Genomic DNA, 27,205 nt, shown 5'->3' with positions numbered 1-27,205 from the left:
ATATTTCTGATTCAAATCTAATTAGTATTGCATTTTTGTGTATATGTATGTATGTATGTATGTATATATATATATATATATATATATATATATACATTATACATATATACATATACATATATACAGATTTTTCTTTTAGTGTATATCTGTGCAAGATCTGTTTCTTTTGGATAATTTATATATATATATATATATATATATATATATATATATATATATATATATATATATATATATATATATATATATATATATATATATAAATTATCCAAAAGAAACAGATCTTGCACAGATATACACTAAAAGAAAAATCTTTTTATATATTAAAAATAAAATAATAACATGGCAGACTGCTTAGGTAGTTGCTAAATAACTTTTTTTAAGGGACTTAGCAAATGGTCAATGGTGGATTAAATTGACATCTCGAGTATTTTTATCCCATTACTATTTGTTTTCCTTTCGGTTCCTTTTCTTTCACGTTTTCTCTCCACATATCTCTTATTTTGGGTCAATCCTTCTCCATCCTCCCTCCCTCCCTCCCCTCCTTACCTCCTCTCTCTGTCCGGTGTTGTGAGGGGTGTCTTCGCTCTGCTCTCTGCCCCTCTGTGAGGTATCCTACGTGATGGCAGTGTTGATATGGACGCCCGTGTGCTGTTGGCCTGTGTTGCAGACGAGCAGGAGAGCTCTGGTGCCATCATTTACACTGTGGAGCTGAAACGCTTCGGCGGGCCGCTGGGCATCACTATCTCGGGCACCGAGGAGCCCTTCGACCCTATCATCATCTCTAGCCTCACTAAAGGTGGCCTGGCCGAGAGGTACGGCTCAGTACAAATCTTCAAGCCTGTCAAAAGTTAAGAAATATCACATTTAAGATGTATCTTTTGTATCTTTATAAATATACACAGGAAATATAAATCTATCTATATAAAGAGAGGGAGAGGGTATAGAGGTAGAATTCTAGTGATATCTTAATAGATCTTTATATCTTAAATCAAAAATATATTCTAAAATATAGAATTGTAGTAAATTCCCAATTGTTAATGTATATGTGTGTGTGTATATATGTGTGTGTATATATATATATATATATATATATATATATATATATATATATATATATATATATATATTGTATTTTATATTTATTTATTCATTCATTTGTCTTTATTTACTCAAAAATTACTGAATATGTTAATGCATTTCCTGCAGGCAACATAAGAGATTAATTGGTTAAGTATTTTAATCTATGAAAAGCCCTAGTTAATTTCAATTAAATCTTGTTTTTCAACTACAAAAAAGGAAACGGGAGAAAAAAAGCTTTTGAAATGATGTATTGCAGTTGCCCTTTAAGAGTTATTTGTTGTGCTCTTGTCTCCACAGGACCGGTGCCATCCACATTGGTGATCGCATCCTGGCCATTAACAGCAACAGTCTGAAGGGCAAACCTCTCAGTGAGGCCATCCACCTGCTGCAGATGGCAGGGGAGTCAGTCACACTGAAGATCAAGAAGCAGGGAGAATGTGAGTGCTGATACGCACACTTACGGCAAAATGGCTCTTTTTTTTGTACACTGCAAGTCAAAAGGCTGAACTCACTTCTCATAAAAAACGTTACAAGCTGAAGGCTTGTGCTAATTTTTTAGTGCCTATGTATGAATCTCCTTACACAATAACTATTGTATTATTTGTATTAAAAAAACTTATTTATTTGATTGATGTTTTGGGGTGTATAGTGAAGGGTTTGTTTTTATTGTTTATCTTTTTTTGGTTACTTAATTCTCATACTTGTTGTTGTGTTCTTTTAAAATTTTAATTGGTATTTAAACATTTTCTAAAACATTATTGTCTTATTATATTTCCTAAACTTTTGATTGGCACATTCTTTCACTCTTATCATCTCTGTCATTCTTTCTCTCATCCATTAACTCCCAAAGTACTGTACATCTTGGTAGCTCTGAAAAGCAATAAAGCTGCTTAGCCGGGAGTCATTAAAACCTAAGGACTGATTAGTTTTGTCTCCGTCTATCATATACTGTGGATTGGCAGTAGACAAAGTAAAGTTCCTTATCCAAAAATAAAAGATCAAATGAGCACTGATTTGTGGACCCAATATCCAGTGAAGTCTGGATCTCTTTGGTCTATTGACTGTGATCCGTGGGCCGAGTCAATCGTTGTCTTAATTTCCTTCTTTCTATAGTGGCAAGCCCAAAGCAGCCCTCAGTAACTGGGCGTTTAAACGATCTGAGCGATATGGAGGATGACGGTCAGGCTGGGCAGAAACTCTGTAAACTCTCAGACATCTATTCCACCACTATTCCCAGTGTGGACAGCGCAGTGGAATCCTGGGACGGCTCCGCCATTGACGCCACATTCAGCACCCAAGGTAAATTTGAGTGTGACTGGTTTTAAAACTTTTTATGAAATGCAATGTGTTTCTACTTTTCAGGTTTTGAATAAACTTTGTCACAGTAAATGTCTCAGAACCCTCTAGGCAAAAATTTGATTGGAGCTACATGCTTCAGCATAACAACATGAAATCAAAAATTACTTCTGTAAATGATATATATATATATATATATATATATATATATATATATATATATATAGCTGCAAAAATGACGAAATTCATCATAGCACTCCAATCTCATTGGCAACTGATATATTCAAATAAAGCACATAATGATGATTTGAATGTTTGCAAATGTAAATGAGATTTCAGATCCTGGACTTAAGAATTATTTTAAGTTGTGCAATCACTTTTATGGTGCTTTTAAGACCTATTTGTTGTCATTTTTTGGAGCTTAACAGTCCTCATACCCATTTACGTTTATTGTATTGAGAAGCCTGGTCAGGACAACATTTTTCTTTTGTTCTACTGAAAAACAAGAAAAGTATTTTGTTTTGGAATAACATTAGTGTTAGATATTCATGGCCAAAAGCTTTGGCAGAGTTTTGCAAACTTTGAGCTGTTGTGGTGTTCATTCACATTGTTTCTAGATTATTGTTTAGAGTGATCAGATGCATTTTAAATAATTGTTAAAAGCTTCATTTGCCAAAAGATGAACTTTTCACAAACAAAAAACAAAAACAAAAAAAAATTCACTGTTTTTTGATGCTGACACAAAATGACCAGCTAACATTAATTGACTAATTATATTAGCAGCACGTGTGAAAGTGTGAATGAGTACTAGTCTGGTGAAATCACTATCATACTAATTCGATTGTAAGAGCAGACTGATTGCTATAAAAGGAGCGAAGAAGCGCTTCCAATCATTGTGTTGTTGTTAGCAATGGTTACCTCTGAAGAAACACATGCAGTCATCCCCGCTTTGCATCAATATGGCCTCATATGCGAGGAAGTTGCTACAAAGAATATTGCACCTGAAAGAACCTGTTAGCGGATCATCAAGAACTTCAAGGAGAGAGGTTCGACTGCAGTGAAGAGGCTTCAGGACGTCCCAGAGTGTCAAGCAAGCGCCAGGACCGTCTCCTCTTGAGGAGTAACTACAGATTCGTGTCTCCACGAGTGCAGAGCTTGCTCACGAATGAAAGCAGGTTGGTGTGAGAGCATCTGCACACACAGTGAGGCCAAGATTGTTGGACAAAGGTCTGGTGTCAAAAACGGCAGCAAAGAAGCCTCTTCTCTCCAAGAAAAACGTCAAGGACAGACTGAAATTCGGCATGAAGTACAAGTATTGGGCCACAGAAGACTGCTGCAAAGTTATTTCCTCTGATGAAGCTCCCTTCCGACTGTTTGGGACATCTGGAAAATCGATTGTTTGGAGAAGAAAAGGTGAACGCTATCATGAGTCCTGTGTGCCAACAGTGAAGCATCCTGAGACCATCCATGTGTGGGGTTGCTTTTCAACCAAGGGAGTGGGCTTTCTCATAATTCTCATAATCTCATAATAATTATCAAAACATCCTGCAAGAGCAACTTCTTCCAACGATCTATGAGCAGTTTGGTGATGATCCGTGCATTTTCCAGGATGATGGAGCACCATGTCACAAAGCAAGAGTGATAAAGAAGTGGCTCGAAGATCATTACATTGAAATTTTGGATCCGTGGCCAGGCAACTCCCCGGATCTCAATCCCATAGAAAACCTGTGATCAGTCCTCAAAAGGTGAGTGGACAAGCAGAAGCCCACAAATTGTGATCAACTCCAAGAACTAATAAGGCAAGAATGGATCGCCATCAGTCAGGATTTGGCCCAGAAGCTAATATCCAGCATGCCAGAGCGAATTGCACAGGTTATGAAAAATAAGGGTCAACACTGTAAATATTGACTAATTATATTTTTTTTGCCAATAAAAGCCTTTAAAACTTATGATATCTCTACAAAGAATATTGCACCTGGTAAGATTCATTGTTTCTAACATAAAAGTTAACAATGTGATGCATTCCTTAAAAAAAAAGTGTGCATCAGACAAGTTGGTATTGGCACGACACAATGCATCGTTGTTAATATATTTGCTTCTGTAAAAAACAATTCTTTTTGGGGGCCTTAAAAAACATTTGTTGTCTTTTTGACAACATATTGACATGAGAATGAGTAAATAATGACAGAATTTGTCCCTTTAATATCCCAGTGATGCACAATATGGGCTTTTTTAACCTGGTATGGGTTCCTCACAGTCACCATGGTAACACCACCTGTTCTCTCACATTAGCTACAACACCAACAGTGTTGGTCCCATTGCATCCTGGGGGTTCTGATGAGTCCCAGCAGGTCTAACGTAGGTTTAATTGAGTTTTCCATTCTCTCTGGACCCGCAGATATGTATTTACTCAAGTAATTATTTGAAGTAATCTGCAGTGGGATACATGTCTTTTATTAGGCCAGCTGGTGGTACAGTGCTGGGGCTAATATGGAAGAATGCATTATTTTACTAAGTGGAAAATGAGTCCTAATGAGCGCTGGGATACACATGGCCATTTGGATAACTCACCAGTAATGTGTTTGAATTGCAGTCAGCTCTCCTGACACTGAGGCCTCCTGGTCAAAACTAATCGCAATCATCGCTTGCTCTGAGAATGCCAAGTAGGCGCATCACACATTTGAATGTTTAATTCAGAGAAATGCTTCCTATTCATTTATGAATAATACATATAAGCATTACTCCCACGCATATCCGTGTATATGCATATGAGTGAAAATAATTGCTGAAATAACAGTTTGCCAATTGATTCTCAAGGTTGAATTATCTACAAAAAATTGCAAGTATGAAAGGAGTAAGATTTCTTCACCACAATCTTCTGCAAGTTTTGCTTTGTAGATATTTTCATTTTTAGGCATGCTTTAATAAAATTGATATGATATATATATATATATATATACACACACCACACACACACATACATATATATACATATATATATATATATATATATATACATATATATATATAGTGTGTGTATGTGTAACATGCACAAATTTTATATTAAACAAATATAATATTACACATTTATTTTTTGTAATAAATGTTTGGTTAAAAAATTGACATTTGTTATTTTTGTTTCAATTAATTAGCTAATTTAGCTAAAATGAATTTTATTATTATTATTATTATTATAAATCGCAATTTTCATTTAGCAATTTCAGTTAAACTGAATTTAAATTGAAAATATTAAATTGAATACAGTTATGATAATAAAAATGAATATTAATATATTTAGTTTTTTTAATAGAATCATTTAGGTAGTTTATAAAAAAAAAAAAAAAATGTTTTGTTTGAAATAATAATAACAACAACGAACATGCAAGCACTATTCCCTTTTGGAAATGCAAATGTAAATATGAATATAATTTGAATGTCATCATTTTTCATTTATTAATAAGAGATTAATAATTTATCCCAGTGCTGCTGACATACACCTCCACAAAACCACCTTTCATCTCGTATGTTATTTTCCGTGTCTCTCGCTCTGATGGGGTGGAAAGACACTTTCCGCTCATGTTAACAGGTTCATATGGTTGCTCTCCCCCCTCAGGCAGCGCTACTCTCTTTCTCTAGCTGCTCCATACATAAATGAATCTCAGATGGTTGCAGAGATATGGAAACCATTCACAGGGAGCAGCAATCTGTCCCTTAAATTATGGATGATGTGGACAGAGCATAAATTTAAGGTTGCTGGCAAACTATTGGCTCTCATGGGATTCAACTAGTACAGCTGTATCCAGAGATAAGGCCAAAGCTGACTCTGAACTTGATACCTGCGAAAGTTAAAGAAACCATATGTCTGACATCTAATAGGATTAATGGTCTACCTGTATGCAATATTCAATCTCATTTTTGTTCTTGCTGAGTAAAACATATTTGTGTCGGACAGAACCTTGGGCCACCTAAGCCGTTTTTTTTTTTTTTTTATTTTATTTTTTTTATAATTTTTCTCAAATATTTTAAATTTTTATAATTATTATTATTGTTTTATCATTTAATTAAATTTTCAGACTTGTCTTTCATTGCTTACTATATAACATAGCCTGTTTGCTAGGTATATTTTCTAATAACAATAATAATAACACAAATAAATGTTTATGACATTTAAAAAAAAGAAAGAAATATATATACATGCACATTAAATACAGGTTCAGTCTATATCACTCTTCTGATGTTTGTGCATTTTCTTATTCAATGTATTCAATTTTCTTATTTTGCCTTTTTAATTTTTTTAGCTTATGATGTTAGTGGTAATATTATTAAATTATTTAAACAAATTTGATAGCAAAACCCATTAAGAACCCTGACTTACTGTTATTTTTATGTCTTGTTTTTTCAAGATAACCTGTTTTGTCTTTTTGATGTATGTCTTATTTGTCAGGACCTTTAGAAAGCAAGGCATAAAAATAATTATAATATAAAATAACATGCTTCTGTATTTGTATAATAATAGTCATTATTTTTGACATTTGGTGCCACTATAGATTTGGCACTGTTGTCCTTTTCTCGCCGCTTGCACATTAATTAGCACTGTGAATTTTCCATGCACAAGATTTCTCTCATCCTTAATTCCATACTGAAAAACAATGGACATGTAGCTATACGTTTTAACTCGGATTCGAGATATAGTTGCTGGTTTTGTTTGTCTGGCTTCTGCACATTGCTTTCTGCGTAGGAGCAACATCAGTAGCATCCTGCACATGTGCAGTTAGAGGACACTAATGTCTGAATGTATCATCATTCAGCATTTCCAATACTTCTTTCTTGAAAAAGGGACGCAGCACTAAAATAGCTATCAAGAATATTATTAAGGATTCCTCCACCTTCTCAAGCCCTGAGGGGTGTGCAAATCACAAGCAGTTAATCCTTATTGAATAACTGGTGAATCTGAAAACCCAGAGGCTATGCAGCATTTGGCGGTGGTCACCGAGGGAGAATCAGAGCAAAGCGTATGAAACACAATGCTATGGCTCCCTCCGGAGATGAGTGTGTGAACACAGCTAGCATGTTGTTCTCTGCTCTCCCTATAGTCTTCACTCTGCCCTCCAGCAGTCTTGAGCCAGATTAATGATGGGAGCCTGGGAACCTGTGCATCCAGGAGCTTCTGTGTCGGTGTTGTGCAGCTTAATGCATACATGTACTCTCTTTTGGGAACAGTTTATTGCCGCAGCTTTCTCCCTCTCTCTACCCCTCATTCACGGTCAAATGTATTTTTGGATTTGTTTTTCTTTTATCAGCAGGCTAATTGTGTGCAGGGTACAAAAGTAAATGCCAAATGCAAGTAACATTGTGACCTCGCCAGTTGGCTGGTATTTCAGCATTAGCCACAGCAATGCATTTTGTCAAACAGCTTGTATTTTTTCATTCATTTATTTTTTTTGTTTGTTTACTTATTGTAATGATTATATTTTAGTTTGAGTTTTTATTTCATCTGAAATATTTTAGTTCAGTTGAATTTAGCTAAATTGCTCTTATTATTATTATTGTCAATAATATTTAGTTAGCTATTAGTTTTGTTTCAGTTAATCTTATAGCTATTTTAAATTAAATTAAGCATTACTATTATTTCCATGGAAGTTGGAAATTCAGCTGAATGTAGCTATTATTATTTAGCTGCTATTATTATTGTTTATTTTAGTTATTAGCTTTGTTTCAATGTAATAATTCTGCTGTTTTATCTGGATTTAATTTACCATTATTATTTCAATGGAACAATGAATGGAACAGAATTTAGATCAAACCGCTTACTATTATTATTAGTAGTAGTAATAGTAATTTATTTTAGTTATTAGTTATTAGTTTTGTTTCAGTGTAATTATTTAGGTATTTATCTTAAATTAATTTAGCATTATTATTATTTCAATGGAACAATGAATTTATATCACTGGAACTGAATTTAGCTAAAAACACTATTGTTGTTATTATTATTATTATTATTATTATTTATTAATTAATTTATTTATTTATTTATTTATTTATTTATTTACTTATTTATTTGTTTATTTGTTTGTTTGTTTGTTTTAGTTATCAGTTTTGTTTCAATGTAATAATTAAGCTATTTTATCTGAATTTAATTTAGGGTTATTATTAATTATTATTAATTCAGTGGAACAATGAATGGAAATGAATTTACCTCAATTTTTTTTTTTTTTTTTTTTTTTTTCACAAATACAATAAATGTATTACTATATTAAAATGCAAAAATGGCAAATAAGAAATATTTATGGCTAGTGCATTTTCTCAATTCACCCACTATTGCCTGAAGTAGCAAAAGATTAATTTTGGATTCTGCTTGTGTGTGTTTGTTAGCTCCCACAGGTTTCCAGGCATCGGGCTACAGTTTCCACAGCCATGAGTGGAGGAATGCCAAGCCCGGCCGGGGCAGCCTCTCCCCAGTGAACAGCAGTCGGCAGAGGAACAACATCCTGCCGGACTTTGGACTCGGTGTGGATGAATGGGACAGGCCAAGCGCTAGCGGGTACATTAATATACTACTTGTAAATTATACACAACAGTTTAAATACACATTCCAGCATATAATGAATCTTATTTTTTATAGGATTAGTTCACTATTTACTAGTCATCATGTCTTTCCAAACTCATATGGTGTTATTTTCATTCATGAAACATTTATGGACCTTGACAGATTTATCAATTATCATTATGTTCAAGAGCTTCATGGAAAATCTTCAAAGATTCTTCTTTCCTGAAGCAGAAAGAAGTCAGGGTCTGGGTAAATAATGAGAGAACTTCATTTTGATATATTAAAGGGGTCATCGGATGCCCATTTTCCACAAGTTGATATGATTCTTTAGGGTCTTAATGAAAAGTCTATAACATTCTTTAGTTAAAATTTCTCAATGGTAGTGTAAAAAACACCCTTTTTACTCTGTCAAAATAAGCTGTTTTCAGCACACTGTTCTAGTCCATGTTGCTTTAAATGCTAATGAGCTCTGCTGACCCCGCCCCTCTCTTCCGTGGGATGACGAGCAGACTGTAAACTTCAGCCACGAAACTGGATTACTAGCACATTATTAGGAAAGGCGATTTGCAAAGATTCATAAAAACACTTATACTCAATTCTTCTGTAGATGAAGCTGGATCACAAATGATTCACGCAAACAAAAACGTATTTAGGCAGATTGGGGATCGACGCATTCATTTAAAAAAAGAAAGTAACGTTAATCCTCTGCGTCTTCTGCGGCTCAGATGTTGAGAGTAAATGACGACTGCTATGTTCATTATTACATCCAACAACAAAACACCTCAATCACTTAATCTGAAATGAATTTTGCATCAGATGACCCCTTTAAGAATATATTGAGGCCACCAGGTCTATTTGATGGTTAACGTGATGACTTGAATTCATTGAAAGCATTTTATACTACATTAGCAGAGTACACAAGGCTTCCGTGTGAAACAGATTGCAGACATTATTATTCCATAAAACATATTACTGCTTTATTTTCCTAAAAATGAAGCACTGAAGTGTCAGTATCCATTGAATCATGGACTAGTTTAGTGCCAGACTCTACAAAAGGCATTGTGCGAAGTCAATGCTACTTAACCACGTCTATAAAAATGTTTTGTTGACTTCTCAAATTCATTAAATTCAAAAGACAATCTCAGACAAGGCCATCAAAACAATTTCCAGAAGTGAACTGACTGTAATATTCGCATTAAGTGGGTCTTCAGCAACATTTCTCTGAATTCTGTGTGTAATAGTCTTCGTTTCAACCCAAAATGTGACTCTCAGTCATAATAACTGATCTGCGTGGTACAATCTGCAGCACATTGTATTGTCAAACGCGCTGTTACTGGAGCTTTGATCGATCGTTTCTGGGGTGATTTCACTTTATTCTTTGTTAGCTCATACCGTTGGATATTTGTAATTCACATTCATTGTGCTGTAGATCAAAGCAAAAAAAGGGCCCCTATGCACAGTAATGAAGTCAGCGGCTCTTAGGAAGGAAAAAGGACTTTTTAAAGCATTTAGCTGACACTGGAGTTATGATCACCCTATGAGTTTTCTTCACAGGATTGTTCTGTTTCCATTTAATGGTGACTGTGAGCTGCCTTAAAGTCAACATGAAATCAAAGCTGACCTCATTTGCCTAGTTTTTTTTTTTAAATCAGGGGTGGTTGGAAAGAACTGAATTTGGACACATTATAAATCAGTCTGGCTCGTAAATATTAATCAGCTGGAGGAGCTTTCATCCAGTAGTTGTAGCTGATTGGCTGAAAAGCAGATGAGTGGGAACTAACCAGATTATGATTCTGATTAATCAGTTGTGCATTTATTCGATTAACTCTGGATGCAACCAGTTGTCAAAGGATTTGTTTTGGTATTAAAGTCCACGTGAACCGGAAGTTGCTGCCGACTTTATTTCAGTGTAGTGACATATTTCCATCTGAAACGGAATATTGAATAGAAGGCGTGGTTTTATTTTTGTGCTCCTCCTCTCTGTCTCTCACGTATAGCAATCTAACGGTTGGAGGGGTGTGTTTGAGGATATTCTGCCCAAGCTGTCAAACTTGGGCAAACCGCTCAGAAAAGGAATGCCATTCCAGAGGGGAAGCTGTGGATTTTATGCCCAAGCTGTCAAACTTGGGCAAACCAGAGGCATATTACCAATAGATCGCTAATATTTTTTTTTTTTAGCATAGATTAATTGTTTCACATCAAGAGCATAGCAATGCTGCGCTAATTAAAATATGCTAAATAAAGTCTAAAATTTTGATCTAATTCATGCAGCCACTCTTTAGGGTGACATGAGTCACTAGGGTTATTTTAGTATTCGCTAATTCATGTAGAAAACATGCTTGCGGAATCAGATGAGCCAAGCTCTAACATGCTAAGAACCATTCTAAACTTAGTATAGTTAATCATGCTTGCGACTATGTATATTTCTGACTTAATATTAGAACTCATTCTAAACGACTTATCTAAGACTTGCTATCATCTAGATCTAACATGCTTAGCTACATCTGACCTCGAGCGGTAATCTATGCAATCTAACTATGTATCTATCGTATCCTAGCATCTTCATAGATACTTCATGCTATCTATCTAACTATGCTATCTAGGGAACATTGCTAATTCATGATAGAAACTATCTATTATGCTAATCGCTATTATGCTAAAAACTGCTAGACGTGAAAGGCTAGGGACCTGCTATGTCACAGGCTTCATGCTACCCAACATGTGTGGGACATTAAGACTAAACATGTTATGACATGCTAGTCAATCAATGCTAGAAACCATGCTAGAGTGACATTCTTATAATGTATATCATGCTATAACTCTAGCGACATGCTAGTCACCTCGCTAACATTATGCAACGACATTTTGTTATTACTCGCTAAAATATGCCTGACATGCTAGTTTTAATCTCATCTAGAAAACTGCTAGCACATGCTAGAGTCCCGCTAATATGCTAAAATCATGCTCTCGATCTATCTAGTTAATGCTTGCTAGCGACAACGCTAAATCATCTAAAAAACATGCTATCTTGCTAGTCACTCGTAATCATGCTAGAAAATATGCTATCTATGCTATCAGCTGTCGACTAATATACTATCTAGGATTTGCTATTCGCTAATATTTCTATCTACAGCTCTTCACTTGAACATGATACTAAACATGCTAGCGACATGCTAGTCACTCGCCTAATCATGCTAAAACATGCTAGCGGACATGGCTACTCGCTAATCACTTGCTAATCATGCTAGAAACAAATCTAGCGACATTGCTAGTTCACTCGCTAATCCATGCTAAAAACATGTAGTGAAATGCTAGTGACATGATGTCCACATGCTAATCATGCTAGAAAAATGCTAGAGTGTGTAACCTTTATCATGCTACCGGACATGCTAAGTCACTTGCTAATCGATGAAACGATGCTAGCGACATGCTAGTACTTGCCTGATCATGTGACATGCTAGTACTTGCTAACATGCTATGTAACGAACAGGCTATCACTCGCTAATAATGCTAAAAACATATTAGTATGCTAGTCACTTGCTAATCATGCTAAAAACAAATATATGCTAGTCATTTGCTAAATCATGCTAGAAAAAAACATGCTAGCGACATGCTATCATATCATGCTAAAACTGCTAGTGAATCTGTCACTTGCTAATATGCTATATGCTAGCGACATGCTAGTGCACTTGCTAATATGCTGAAACATGCTAGCGACATGTCCACCCACTCGAACATAGCATGCTTACGACATGCTAGTATGCTAATCATGCTAAGAAACATGCAACATGCTAGTCATCGCTAATCATGCTAAAAACATGCTAGGATGCTAGTGTAGTCACAATCATGCTAATGCTTGACATGCTATTAATCTGCGACTTTTGATAATCATTATGTTAGCGACATGCTAGTAACTTGCTTATATGCTAGAAACATGCCTTTTGATAGTTGCTAAGACAATGCTCGTCACTTGCAGAAATAACATTCTAAAAACAATTCTTGACATGCTAGTCACTTGATAATCTGCTCAAAAACACCCTACAATTTTTTGTGCCAACTTAACTCTGACATGATTTCACTTGAGATCAATGATATACTTGTAATCATTGCACCTTGCCTAAGATGCTAGTTTAACATGCTTCATTTGACTGACTTTAAACAACTACAAATGGAGCTAAAACAGATCATCTACAAAACGTCTATATCAGATTTACTCTAGAAAAACAGAATAGAAACTTGTTCTAAGGAGAAGAAACTACTGCAACTTTAATGCATCTGTCTTTTCAAATATTGTCAGCATTTTGCAGTCTGTATTTAAATAAGAAGAACTGCATAATGCAAAACTTCCCTCGTCTTCTCCAACACATATTTCTTTGTCATTTGAGAATGGTTTTATAATGCTTTTTAAATGAAGGCCCTCAAAATGTGTTCTATACAAGATGTCAGGTCTAAAACACTGTGACAGACTGAGTGAACTGGTTTGACGTTTGTGTTATTTTGTTTTTGGTTTGTGTTTATTTATTGTTGCTGATCTCCCATTACAGGGCATCGGTTTTGTCTAAGGGTGCAGGTGAGGTTCAGTGCTATGTGCCTGTTAACCTGCACTGCTTCCCCGAACCAATCCGGCCCTTTCACTTCATAACCCAAAGCCCCACAATCCACCAGGACATGACCACCCATCACAGTGTGTCTGACCGCACCGGGTGTGTGTGTATGTGTCTCTCTTCAAGAGCCCCACCATAGCCTGCACAGATCATTGGTCGTCCCTTGCGTTCATCACTGTGATGCCTGCCTGCTCATTGGCTGCCGCTTTTTTGACATACCAGGTGGTTAAAATATCCTGTTTGTGTTTCAAACAGGTTCACTGTGGGGCATGACGGGACTGAGCCAGACCAGGAAGAGAACTTCTGGTCCCAAGCGCTCGAAGACCTGGAAACGTGCGGCCAATCCGGGATCCTGCGAGAACTTGAGGTAACTTGGGAAGAAAAATGGCATCCGTTTGTGGTCATTCCCCTCTTCATACATTCATCCTCTAGCTCTTTCCATTCATCAACCCCCCTACATGATCTTTTTTCAGTAGCATGCTGTACCAACCCTGGTTTTGTGTAACAGCTCCTTCTTTTTCCAGGACAAGCCAGACAGGCTTCTGAATAAGAGAAACCTGGCCATCTTGGTACCCCTTTCCTTTCTTTGGGCTTCCTCTTTTGCTTGTAGCGCTGGCACCCAAGTGTTCTTCTCATGCTAATGGGCTCAGTGTCTCTTGCTGGGGGCCTGCTTGGGGGGGGGGGGGGGGGATGGGTTATGGGGGGCTCACAGACAACCACTACTGGCATCCACTTCAGATCCTAGGGGTGCATTCAAAATGAATTATGACGTGTTAAAGGTGTAGGTTCACCAAGATTCGTCTTCATTTATTCACAATTATGTTTTTCCAAGCTTATTTACATTCATATTAGAGATTTTGTAGTCATGTATGCAAATATATTATAAAAAAAAATGTGTGTGATTACTTGCAAGTTATACCTACAAACCTGGAAGTTTCAATACATTTCAAAGGTTTAATGGTAAAATCATTAAAATATTAAAATGTATTCTTAATTTATAAATAATATAATTTTAAAAAAGAAAGAAAAATTTACACCTCTATAGTGAATATAATTTAGTAACAAGTTATGCTCTTTGGTTAGAAATTGCACTTGTGAGCGCAAATATGTAGAATTTTTTTTTATCTATTTTTTTATCCAGTCACTGCAAACCAGGGTTATTTTAGTATTATTGATATTTTTAATTAGCTTTTATTTTATATTTTGATTTGCATTAAAAATTTTGTTTTAGTAATTAAGTGTACTTTCCGCTTCATCTTATTCTAGTTAATTACCAAGGTAACATTTTTAATTTTCATTTAAGTTTTTAAGATACATTTTTCCAACATATTTATTTTATTGTTTTTAATTTTTTATTATTATTATTTTCCTCCAGATAACAACACTGCTGGAAACCCCTAAAAAAATCCCCTATTTTTATATTTTGGTTTTCATTGAAATTTTTGTTTTAGTAATTTAGTGTGCTTTATGCTTCAACTTAAACAGATCTTATTTCAGTTAGTTAACAAGGTAACAATTTCGATTTTAAGTTAAGTTTAGAAGTTTTTGAGCATATTTATTTATTTATTTTTATTCCAGATAAGAACACTGCTTGAAACCCCTACATCATAAAGAATTCATTGGTCAGAAACTGTGCCAAAATGTTTACAAAAATGACATCATTGGTAATGCTTTCAGAAGCTAACTTCAACAACCTATATTTTTCTTTCTTGGAAAAAAAAGGAATTAAATGCATCAGTACAAACATCTTTGTTATAAAATAACAATTAAAAAAAACCATTTGCACTCACTCAGAGCTTGTGAAATAAAACACATTTGAAAACTAGGTTGCTGTCATTAGACTAATAATGAACAAATTCTGCCTATTTTAAGGCTATCACATTGTAATGGTTCCACATGTTGTTATTCAGAAAAACAAGTGGTGAAAGTCTTCGCATGTTAACAGCGCGGCCTGCTGCTGTGAAGAAAATGTGTTCTGACGGCACAGGGACACACTGATATCAGTCTGATATGCGACTGAGTTTCTCATTGCGCTTATTTTCCCACCATAAAGCAGATCCTCATCTAGTGGGATTCTTGACTCTTAACGAGAACTGAATATGGCAATAAGAATCGAAATATTGCCACATTTGGCTCTGCCTGAAAACACACGGCAGTTTTTCTCATCAACCTCGACATCATGTATTCACACACAATGTGTTCAGCTGTAACGGTGAAATTCAGGTGACGGATTCAATACATTTCACTGGTGCAAAGTTCGAATAGTTTTTTTTTTTACAAGTCAACTTGGTGCAAACGAGATTAGATTCGAGAGCCATGAAGGACGAGACACAAAACTATGGCTTCAGATGACTTTAAGTCATTTGGATTACTTGTATGATGATTTTGTGGAGCTTGACAGTGTTCTTGCCTTAAAAAAATGCCTTTTAATGTGGAAGAAAATACTATAAAAGAAGATACTACCCTTTAAATACTATAAAAGATGGATAAAAGGTAGAACTGTTTAATGATTAAAATAACAGCACAGATTTCTGGGAAAATGGCTGTTAATTACATTTTACTTTTTGTCAGTGTCATTCAGTAGATTATATCTGCTGTCATGTCGCACATTGTTGGATTTGACATGCTTTGTGGCCAGCCTTGAAACGTTTCATGATAGCAGATTGATTTTGTTGCCTTTGCTTTATCAGGTACCTTGAGTTAAACGCAGACCACGAGTAGCCGACGGCGCAGAGAAGCTTTTAGTACTCAGCATTAGGGATTGCTTTGAAAGCGCTTCACTTTCCATCCCACTTGTCTGTGGAAACACGATAAAATCAAAAGCCTTTTCCGCTGAATGTACCCTTTAGCCCTAATTGGATTCGATGAAAGTGTTTGCCTCTGGTTTGTGTCAGTAGAATGTACTATTAAGTTTGAAACGGCCTGAAAAGCATTGTATGAAAGTCACACGTTTTCATTTTTCACATGCTGAATTGATTGAATGTGGTGTCAAGGTGCATGATTTACATGTCTGATCACCAGTTTAATGATTTTTTTTTTACACTGCTTACCACAAATGCATCGGCTTAGAAGAGTTACCTCGTTTGTGTGGTCACCTGTCATTAACCTGGAATCCCCATTCCGTGCAGTTTGAGTGAGATTCACGCAAACTAGCAAATGACGGTGGATTGAAGAGAACAAAGGCATGTGGGCTCATGCTAAGCATGATAGAAGAGCTGCAGCAAGGCTTATTGTTGTGGAAATATTTCAGCAAAAGCCGAACCAGAACCGGGTTCTTTTTGAAGATCATCTTCAAAGGACTTCAAGAAACATAAAAAAAAAATGCCCACCGTTCATAATGTTTGTTTAATCATTGCCATGGCTTGCCATGGTGGAAGTCGAAGCGGTTCAACCCGCCCATTAGTTTGTAAAAATGCATGTTACTAAAAGTTTGTGTATCGTTGTCCATCAGCATTTTGCTTCGTATAGCATACTAAACAAATGTAACACAAACTGTTAATGAAATGCTTTGTCACCGTCTGTACTCTAACTGACATAATGAGTGTTTATGGGTGTTTCACTGTCAATGTAACTATCATTCAAAAGTTTGGAGTTGGTAAGAATTTTTTAGGTAATGTTTTAAAAGTATCTTAAGCTCACCAAGCTGCATTCAGTTGATCAAAAATATAGTTAAACAGTAATATTGTGAATTTGTTTTTCAATTTTAATATATTAATATTTGTTTTCAGTTTTCTTTGATAAATAGAAAGCTCAAAAGAGCAGCATGTTTTGAAATAGAAATCTTTTGAAACCATATAAATGTCTTTACTTGTCAGTTTTGATCAATTGAATGCAACCTTGCTGAATAAAGTATTAATTTGTAAATGTAAAAACAAGACATACTGATCCTAACTTTTGATTTACTTAAAGGGTTAGTTCTACCCCCCCCCCCAAAAAAAAAAATCATTAATTACTCACCCTTGTGTCATTCCAAACCTGTTAAGACCTTCGTTCATCTTTGGAACACAAATTAAGATATTTTTGATGAAATGTGAGAGCTCTCTGACCCTCCTATAAACAGCAACGCAACTGACATGTTTCCAGGTCCAGAAACATAGCAAGGACATCGGTAAAACAGTCCATGTGACATCAGTGGCTCAGCTTCAATTTAGCGAAGCTACGAGAATACTTTTTGAGTGCAAAGAAAACAAAAATAATTTATTCAACAATTCTTCTCCTCTGAGTTACATCTTCCACCATTTTGGAGAGTACCCAAGAACATAATCAACATAATCAGTGTTATTTACATTCAGGGGGAAAGCGCGTGCTTGAACGTAATCTGCGTAATCAGTGTTGTTTGCGCTTGGGGGAAAGCATGCGTATGCGTTGTGATCCTCTCTAAAATGGGGGAAGACAGTAAATCGGGGGAGGAGAATTGTTAAATACATTTTTGTTTTCTTTGCGCTCAAAGAGTATTCTCGTAGCTTCTCAAAACTGAAGTTCAGCCACTGATGTCACATGGACTGTTTTACCGATGTCTTTACAACGTTTTTGGACCTGGGAACATGCAAGTTGTGTTGCTATATATGCAGGATCAGAGAGCTCTCAGATTCCATCAAAAATGTCTTAATTTGTGTTCTGAAGATGAACGAAGGTCTTACAGGTTTGGAACGACCCGAGGGTGAGTAATTAATGACAGAATTTTCAATTTTGGGTGAACTAACCCTTTAAAAGTGGTGTTTTGAATGCATTTTTCTCTATAACCTTTACAGCACTTATATTTATTCATACTCAGCTCTGTTCCACATGGTTTTCCCTGTAGGCCACCATCATGTCGGGCAGCTCTTTGAGTTTAAACCACGATCCTGCACCCACCCGAAGCCATCTGGGCCGCCAGGCCAGCTTTCAGGAACGTGGCAGCAACAAACCACAATACACACAGGCCAACCGCAGCAACACGCTGCCCACCGACGTCGGCAGAAAAGCTTTCTCCATGAGAAGAATGAAGCAGGAGATCAAAGACATCATGTCGCCCACCCCGGTTGAGCTTCACAAGGTGGGAAGGGTTTTTTTTTTTGGTCATTTAATGATAAATTGGCTATACAGAAGGCTTAATGTGTGTAACTGCCCCCACATTCATAGGTGAACCTTTTGAAGGACTCGGACCTTGAGGACTTCGGGTTTAGCGTGTCTGACGGAGTCTTGGAGAAGGGGGTTTATGTAAACAATATCCGTCCAGGCGGCCCTGCTGAAATCGGAGGACTCAAGCCATACGATAGACTGCTACAGGTGAGCTACTATGATGCAAACCCGTGGTATTATGGGACAACAAGTACATAGGGCCCAAATTCCATTTCATCCTGTTTTATTTTATTTTATTTTATTTTATTATTACTTTTTATACATTTTTAATAATGGAAAAAGGATGTCAATTTTTTTTTTTATTATTTATTAAAATTAACAGTAATAGTGCTCTACCCCCCCATTACTCTATGCCAGATTCTGCGACATTCCACATTATACAGTTAATTCCATTTTCATGACTAGATTTCCAATTCTGTCTGTTTTCTGCATCATTAAAATCATAGGGCCCTAAGTACAGAAAAAGTGATCTAAATTTATGCTTGATGTGTGCCACAGATAAACCACGTCCGGACTAGAGACTTTGACTGCTGCTTAGTGGTTCCTCTTATAGCAGAGTCCGGGAACAAACTGGATCTAGTCATAAGCCGAAACCCGGTTTCCTCGCAGCCCTCAGAACTAAACCCGTTGTCCAATGACGAGACAGCAAACTGGACTGACCCCGGGGACCCTGTCGTGCAGCCCACCGCAGGGCTGGAGCAGGGCCAGCACAACTCCACGCTAGCGGGACTAGAGGACAGAGACCCCAACAAGACTTTATAGCAGAACTCCTCCCAGGTGCCTGCAGTGGAGCGCTCCTCCACATGGTGCTAAAGAGAACCCTCCCCTCCCTAAAACGGCTCCCTCTAGTAGAGGACAACGAGAGGGGCTTGTTGTCCTATAGCACACACCCAGTCCCTTTCCTAAGTCAGAGCATGAACAACCATGACTAAGAGGTCCTTTCCTGACAAGCTGGGTGTGTTTTTACCCTGTGAAAATGGCGGCGAAGACCACACTGACCTCTTGGAAAACCAAATTGTGGGGGGGAAAAAAAACCTGAAACAGTGCCATCCCTGATTTTTATTGCCAATAAATGAGAATAGTTTTAAGGAGGAGTCAAAAAAAGAATGCATAAAAGCAACACTGAGACTTTTACTTACAATATCGGACTGGCCACTCTGTGATTGTCCGTATTTGTGTGAGTTTGAATGAGTGTGCGCGTGTCCCGAGACTTTATTTCGCAAGGTTCCACGAAGTCTGTCAAAGTTGTACATTTGTAACACGACTGTCAATCCTCCTATTTTGTGATACTGAAACACAAGTGTGCGTATAGTGTATGTCCGTGTATTTCCTTCTATCTGATGCCAAGGTCAGATTCCTTTTCTCGCTCGATGAGAGAGAGAGTATACAGCTGTCATGGGGGAAAAAATAATCAGCACAATGAATTCGGTAGCCATTTTTCAATTGTGACTGAATGTGGGTTATATCCTAATGCATGAGACCTTTTAATGAACTATTTTGTAGTACTTCTGTCCAAAAAAAAAACAAAAAAAACCCACAAGCGCTTGGCTACATGAAAAACACCATGTTTCGGTTCTCTGTCTGCTATATCACCGTAAATATGAAATCCAATGTCGCTCGTATAAGGAGAGGGTGGCACAAAGGCACCTTATCTTGAAATTGGACAGATATCTATTTTTATGAATCGAGGCGGATGATTTATAAGGGATGCGTGTGATTTTGAGCGATGGCTGGTTAGCATGAGGTCACTATCCACCATGTACCGTAGCAGATTGATGGCACGGAGAAGGTCATTCAGTTTCGGAAACTCTCTGTACTTTGTTAGGTAACTACCGTAGGTCTGTGGTCTCCAGACTCTCGCCCCATATTTTAAGGAAATCCATCACTGGCCCAAAGGATAGAACAGCTTATTTATTCCAACATCAATCTCCTAAATGAAAACGACAGGCGTTCAAGTAGGTACTCGCATATTGTTTACTCCGCTGTCTGTGATAAATGAGAATATTACGATGAACAAATTCATCTCATTTGCTTAAATTTGCAGTATCCACTTATGACAAAAACGCAAGCATGGGGTTGATGTCCATGAGTAAAAAAAAATCCTGAAAAGACTTCTGTATTCCTCCCCACATTGTTTAAATGGTTATCAATCATTATGGTAATTTGTATATGGTACTGTTATGGTTTTATATGTCTCATCTGACATTTTTTTCCAGACTGTGTAAGCCCAAAGGGTACGCAATCCATTTGTAAAGAGAAAAAAAAACAAAGTGTCAAATCATGAGAGAATGGATTTGTTCTACTGTATGTGGTAGACCAATAAACATCACATTTGTAGCTCTACTTGGAAATAAATAATGTTACTAAAGAAAAAAAAATGCCATAGGTAAGCTGCTAATGGCAATGAAGATCCTCACCCACCTGTGTGAAACTGTGCTTTTGATTGAGTGACGTCACCCTCGTTGTCAGTGCTCAAAGATCCTGTCTACTCACTATTTTCAAATGGCACATTGTGGTCCAACTCCTGAGCCGAACAAAAACCTCATCAAGCCCACTTGATGGAGAACGTTTGACGATGATGAAAAGGTGTCTTTTGTTGTTTTTATTTCAGATAAACTTTCAGGTACGGGTTCATTCCCCAAACTCACGCACCGAGATTTTTTCTCAATTCGCTACATCTTGAATTATGGTTTTCAAGCCCTGATTCAAAAGTTAGTTGTCACTTTCATTATGCTTTCCTTGACCTTGACCTATGTTTGTTACAACACTTCACTGTGTTACTACAAATACACTCCGGTCAAGTGAAGTCAAGCACTGCCAGTAAAAATAGTGGGTGTCCATTTTCAGTATACAATAATTTTATGATTCAATGTCACGGTTATGTCCCTAAAATATTGTATTTTTATTTCTAATGGACAGGTATTATGAGCTGTAAAGTATTTTTGTACAAATTTAATACTTTGTTAGCATGATGTTTATCGTCTATGTATAAATTTGGGGATTCCTACAGCTGTAATCCTTTGTATGGCCGACGAACAGAGAAACAATAAAACAACATGCCGAGTGAAGAGATGACACTGCAATGCTCTTTTGATTTAATCTGACATCTTATGATGCAGGTATGTTGTACAATTTAAAGATCCCCTGCCACTAACATTGACATAACAGTACAGATTTAGGATACAAGCAGATAATAACGACGGATTCACATAGGAAACTCATATTTTCAATTCAGACGTTTATTACGGCAACAAAATTATACAGTGAACAATGAACTCAAATAACATCATCTGAATATGAAATGATAAATAATATTAATTTCTATCACTCGTTATGATTCATAAAACATGCCCTTCAAACAAGAGCCTCCAGCATTAGCAAAATAAAGTGCAAAGAGGGTTACACACTAGACGAGAAGCACCACATCTTAAAAATTTGCCTTCAGTATCAATTCCTGCCACACCACTCATATCATTTTCCATTTAACTGCATTTACAATTATTTGAGATAAATATTTGTACGTACTGATTTCACCCTTGGCTGCAAGAGTGCACTTTCCACTAATAAATTTGTTTCTTGGCTTGAATAATGTCTGTGCTTCATATGAAATAGTAATTTTGATTCCCCTTTCTTTTTCCGTTTGCTCAGTTTTTGTTCTAACTACATCTAAATCGAAACTCACTGATGCCATTTGGTTCATTTTCAAAGTTAACTTTTGCCTGTATAGACGTACTATTGATTAGATTCTCTTCTTTGAATTGGCTCCTTAAAGGTGACACATCATGAAAATCTGACTTTTTCCATGTTTAAGTGCTTTAATCAGGTCTCCCAGAAAACATGAAAAAGAACAACCCAGTAAATTTGTCTGCAAGCCTGTGAAAAAACAAGCCGCTCAGATTTCACTCCCCCGTGACATTGACATTGATGTTACTGTGATATTATAATTATAATATTACCGCCCCTTAATCTACACGTTTCCGCCCACGGCACTGCCACTGTGTTTTCGCAAGTGACAATGGTGCATTTTCAAAATGATATAATAATTATTTGTGGGGTATTTTGAGCAGAAACTTCACAGACACATTCTGGGGACACCTGAGACGTATTACATATTGTAAAAATGGGCTTAACAGGTCTCCTTTAAACTTGAATAAGTGAGTACACAATGACAAGTCGGGTGTGTGATACTTGTGAGATATTTTTTCATCCCATTCTCTCTCAAATTGGCTTTTTTAATGGATGTCAATGGCAGAGAGGCATCGATTAGAGTTCAGTATATTACTATTTTGTATAAGAAATCACTGCAAATGATTCAGTGCATGAGTGACCTGTCTGAATGAATCAAACTGAATTGTGAATGTTTTCAGACCTTTAGGCAAACCAGTTTAACTGATTGGATCAATAGTGATTCAATCATGAATCTGACTGATAGAAACACAAATGACGTTATTTCTGAGAAAATGATTGAAGTCAGTATATGGTAATCATCATCATACATAGATTTTTCAGTAATATTTTACTGGATCACAGCTGTATTTTACTGGGGCCCAATAAAAAGCAACAGATATTTCTTCCGCATTATAACCAAATGAAGTGGATTATCTAAAAAAAAAAAAAAAAAAAAAAAAAAAAAAAAAAACATGAAAAGTGGTGACTTTGTTCATATTGGTCAAACATGCAGTCGAGCACAACAAAGGAGGGTGTTTTAAGCTAAATGAATTATTTGAGAAGTCCGGTGTCATCAGAAATCATACCCCATAGGACCCAAAGAAAACCCATTGGCTCAAAGAACTTTTAGTGCCTGGTTACATTACGATATGTGTCAAAATCACAGTATGATAAATGTCATAGTCATTAATGACTATTAATGTCTGTTTTAGTTAGCTTCGCATACAGACAGCTGATTATGTAGAGTCTGCAGACTTGCTACTTGACACTCATTTGGCTACCAGATGCTTTCCATTCAGAAAAGCATTTGCAGCTCTTGTCTCCCTGAGTAAGCAAGTGGTGAGTGTCGTGCTCAAGGAGCAGTGCTGATCGAGTGGGATTGATCTCACCATCTCTTCTCATAGAAGCTGAGATACATAACCATTAAACTTTCACTCGTTTGAACCATTTCTGCTACTTTAAATTATAAGCAGCTTACAGCTTGACAAGCACCAGTTCAAAGCAGCTTGACTAAAACTACTCTGGTTGTGTCAGGTTTGCTGTTAGTAGGGAGAGTACCATCTGGTGGTCACTCAGGGTACAGACTCACAAGCAGTTATGATTATCAAGGTTGTTTATTTTTCTAAAGCTTTTAGTGGTTCAGTCATTTAAATCTACTGTTTTTGTGTAACTAGAATTTCTCTATATAATGAAGATGAATAGTGCATGTTGGAAATTAAAGAAGATCTCATTTGAATCACACCAGCTGTTACAAAAACACTTTAAATTAAAGATAAGCTATGATGATGATGATTTTAAAGACTTTCTTGGCCTTAAAGGGGTAGTTCACCCCAAAAGTACTCAACCTTAGGCCATACAAGATGTAGATGAGTTTGTTTCTTCATCGGAACAGATTTGGAGAACATTAGATATGTTCTTCAGATTTTTTAGACGCATTACATCACTTGCTCACCAGTGGACCTTCTACGATGAATGGGTTGCCATCAGAATAAGTGTCTTGTAAAGCAAAAAGCTACATGTTTGTAATAAATCAAGTCGTTTTAACCATAGTTTCAAATACGAGTGCTCTATTCATAGTATTGCTTTCTCCAGTGAAATATTGGTCTCATCTGAGTCAGGAGAGAAATATGCACAGATAGAAATTCAATTTAGCTTTTATTTCTATTTCATTCTATTCTATTTAAAAACCAAAACCGGTCTAAATAAATATGTTGGTGGATTTTGATGTGAGAGGACAGCAAGGTATGGACTTTATCACTGGAGGAAGCATTATTATGGATTACGGCCCCAAATATTCACAATTTAAAGTTAAAATCCATTCATTATAAATTTGTTTCTTACAAATGCACAGATTTTCACTTCACATTTTGTTAGTTGATGGACCAGAGTCATTTGGTTTATTTGTTGTGATGCTTTTATCAGCTGTTCGGCTCTCAATTTGACGGCACCCATTCACTGCAGTGGATCCATTGGTCAGCGAGTGATGTAATGCTAAATTTCTCCAAATCTGTTTTGATGATGAAACAAATTCATCCACATCTTGGATGCCCCGAGGGTGAGCAAATTTTCATTTTTGTGTGAAATATTCCTTTAAGATTGCTGGTAATGTAACTATACTTTTTCTATTAGCCTGTAATAGCTGAGATGGTGTAAAAGGAAAAACAAGGATTGAAAATAGAAAAGGAGCCACTGCTATGTGCCACATGAAAGAAATGATGTGATGGAAAGCATCCTCTCAATGCGATAAGCCATAAGGTTACTCAGAAACACATACAGGGGATGCAGGAGACAGTGTACTTCCAAATGAATTATGTGGCCATGTCCCCGAGGCTGGCTCCACACAGACTTTAATGAAATGCTGTGTGGACTCCATAAAGAGCTAGCTTTCACCTCAAGCTCCTGAGGGAAAGCAACGGCAGTGGTGCATTTTGTTAAGCATGCCCAAGAGAGACTGTGAGCAACTTATGCAGCAACTCTGGCACTAAACAAATCCCACAGACATGTCATTACATGGCCGAAACCAGCACACAAAAGAAAAAGACAACAGTATTCTCTTTAGAGATGAGGTTGTAATTAAACCTGTAGGAAATTACTATGCGCCCACTGCTGGGGTTATGAAATAAGTGGAATATTTAAAAAGAGCGTGTGTCGGTTTAATATGAGGTGGAGCTCTCCGCAGGGTCTTTTACTTACTTGCGTTAGCTGATTAGCACCACAAAGGAAGGAAGCAGGTGCAGGAAACCCCTCTGAGAATGGAAAAGAAATGACAGAAGACTGTGGATTCTCCAGCGTACCTGTTGGGAAATTTAAATTTAAGCCGTTTGGAATTAATTATGTAAAGAAGAATCGTGATTGACTTTGGATGAGTGCTAATTCATGTCCTCCAAGGTCATCTCCTGAATGACTTGTGCTTTATATAACTGTATACTTAGAGGTGCAACTCTGGTGGGGGACCAAAACAGACTGTTGACTGGTAATTTTAGAAAATGCAAAACTAGTCTTCTAAATGGTGTTGTTTTTATTCTCATTTACATTGTCATATGTCAGGAACTGTATAAATCAGGAAGACTGGGTCAAGTTGTCACAAGGTCTACATCTAAGTAACCTTACATTTCATGTTGATTATATTTTTATAACAATTTTCTTATCCATTATGTGAACAGCTTACCTAAAAAAAAAAATGTTGTCGATCCTGTTCCATTTTCCTTGAAATTACCCTGAATCTCCCCTAAATTATTTCCGTGTCTGTTTTTGACATGAGAGGGTCGTGAGTTCAAAGTAATGAATAAAAATGCTACGGTCAATATTATCTATAATAAGTATATTTCTAAAATCTGCACGTCAGAAAAATAAAATAACCAAATGACTAAAAATGGTTTATTACAACACCATGTGACCAGCATCATTAGGTAATTTTCTTCTTGTGTTAATTTTTGAATACAATATTGTATGTGTCCTCTTTTTTTCTTCAGTATTTTATTGACAATAACCGATTGTCAGGGCATATATTAATTTGCTATATTGGTTTATGGGTTGCAATATTTTTATGACTTTAATATATTCAATTTGAAGTTAACCTGATCAAGGAAACAATAAGACTAAAATCAACAAAATCAACAGTCAAAATGGTCAAACGGTCTCTCTTTTTTTTCATTTGAAAGACCTAGAATGCTGGTTCTCTTATCTTTTCAGGGTATATTTAATATTTTGTAATACCAAAAGGGAGTATAATATTTAAGCTTGGCAACTAGGCTAACATTATAGGCTATAAACTGAAACCAAGCCATTTTGATGTGAAATGTACCCCCAATTATAAAATGACCCATATAGTTATCAAAATTGGGTCAAAATTGGCAATTAGTTATCAAATTGTTGTGCCGTGATATTTATATGGTGCTTCAAAGTTGTTCAAAGAATAGGCTCATGTAAAAACAAACAAACACGGTATGATAAACACGATGATATAGGTCTTAAATGTATTTATGTATCATATGACATTGTGGTAATTTTTGGTATTAAATACTTTTTCGTGTTTCGGTTTTTTGTTTGGAAAATGCCTTTACCTGAGTCGTTCACAAGCTACAGGTGTTGCTCTGAATCATTATCTTCTTCATCACTGACAAACGGTAGGACACGTTCGGGCTTCTTTTCAACGGATAAGTAAATATTTCTACTTTATCTACTGTTTTTGTACTTTGTATTCGTTTCGCCTTATAGTTTTGCCGCTTCAGTTAATTAAATGCCTGTATGAACTGAACTGTCTAAACAATTCTGACTGAATCGCGAATCAATCACATTGTTACTATCCAGCTAATGATTCATTAAATAGAACCGATTCAATCGAGCATCAAACGATGCATTATGCAAGCTTCCTTGATACTTTAGG

At 36.4% G+C, this 27,205-nt stretch overlaps 1 protein-coding gene and 1 long non-coding RNA gene across 7 annotated transcripts in view; one reads left to right on the top strand and one right to left on the bottom strand.

Moving 5' to 3' along the window:
- The window catches only part of LOC109051389 (glutamate receptor-interacting protein 1-like), a 248,011-nt gene extending 226,285 nt beyond the window's left edge, over positions 1-21,726 (top strand). For 3 of the 6 annotated variants that reach the window (XM_042721939.1, XM_042721935.1, XM_042721940.1), the window contains exons 17-25: positions 611-815; positions 1,381-1,520; positions 2,197-2,382; positions 8,752-8,920; positions 13,786-13,897; positions 14,055-14,099; positions 18,332-18,565; positions 18,652-18,798; positions 19,150-21,726. In XM_042721939.1, the coding sequence (XP_042577873.1) occupies positions 611-815; positions 1,381-1,520; positions 2,197-2,382; positions 8,752-8,920; positions 13,786-13,897; positions 14,055-14,099; positions 18,332-18,565; positions 18,652-18,798; positions 19,150-19,413 (1,502 nt within the window). In that variant the 3' untranslated portion in view covers positions 19,414-21,726. The remainder of the gene's footprint in view (positions 1-610; positions 816-1,380; positions 1,521-2,196; positions 2,383-8,751; positions 8,921-13,785; positions 13,898-14,054; positions 14,100-18,331; positions 18,566-18,651; positions 18,799-19,149) is intronic. The other 3 variants (XM_042721938.1, XM_042721937.1, XM_042721941.1) reach the window with 3 other exon arrangements.
- LOC122137014 lies at positions 718-27,066 on the bottom strand. Its single transcript, XR_006154519.1, has 3 exons — positions 26,883-27,066; positions 25,513-25,613; positions 718-841 (listed from the first exon to the last, which is right to left on the bottom strand). It is a non-coding gene; the product is annotated as an uncharacterized LOC122137014 (long non-coding RNA).
- Positions 27,067-27,205: the final 139 nt, after the last annotated feature.

This window comes from Cyprinus carpio, chromosome B4 (genome assembly GCF_018340385.1).
Source record: "Cyprinus carpio isolate SPL01 chromosome B4, ASM1834038v1, whole genome shotgun sequence".
In the NCBI taxonomy this organism is placed as follows: Eukaryota; Metazoa; Chordata; class Actinopteri; order Cypriniformes; family Cyprinidae; genus Cyprinus; species Cyprinus carpio.
The sequence above is the reverse complement of the archived record's forward strand: the minus strand, read 5'-3'. Positions and strand labels throughout refer to the sequence as shown.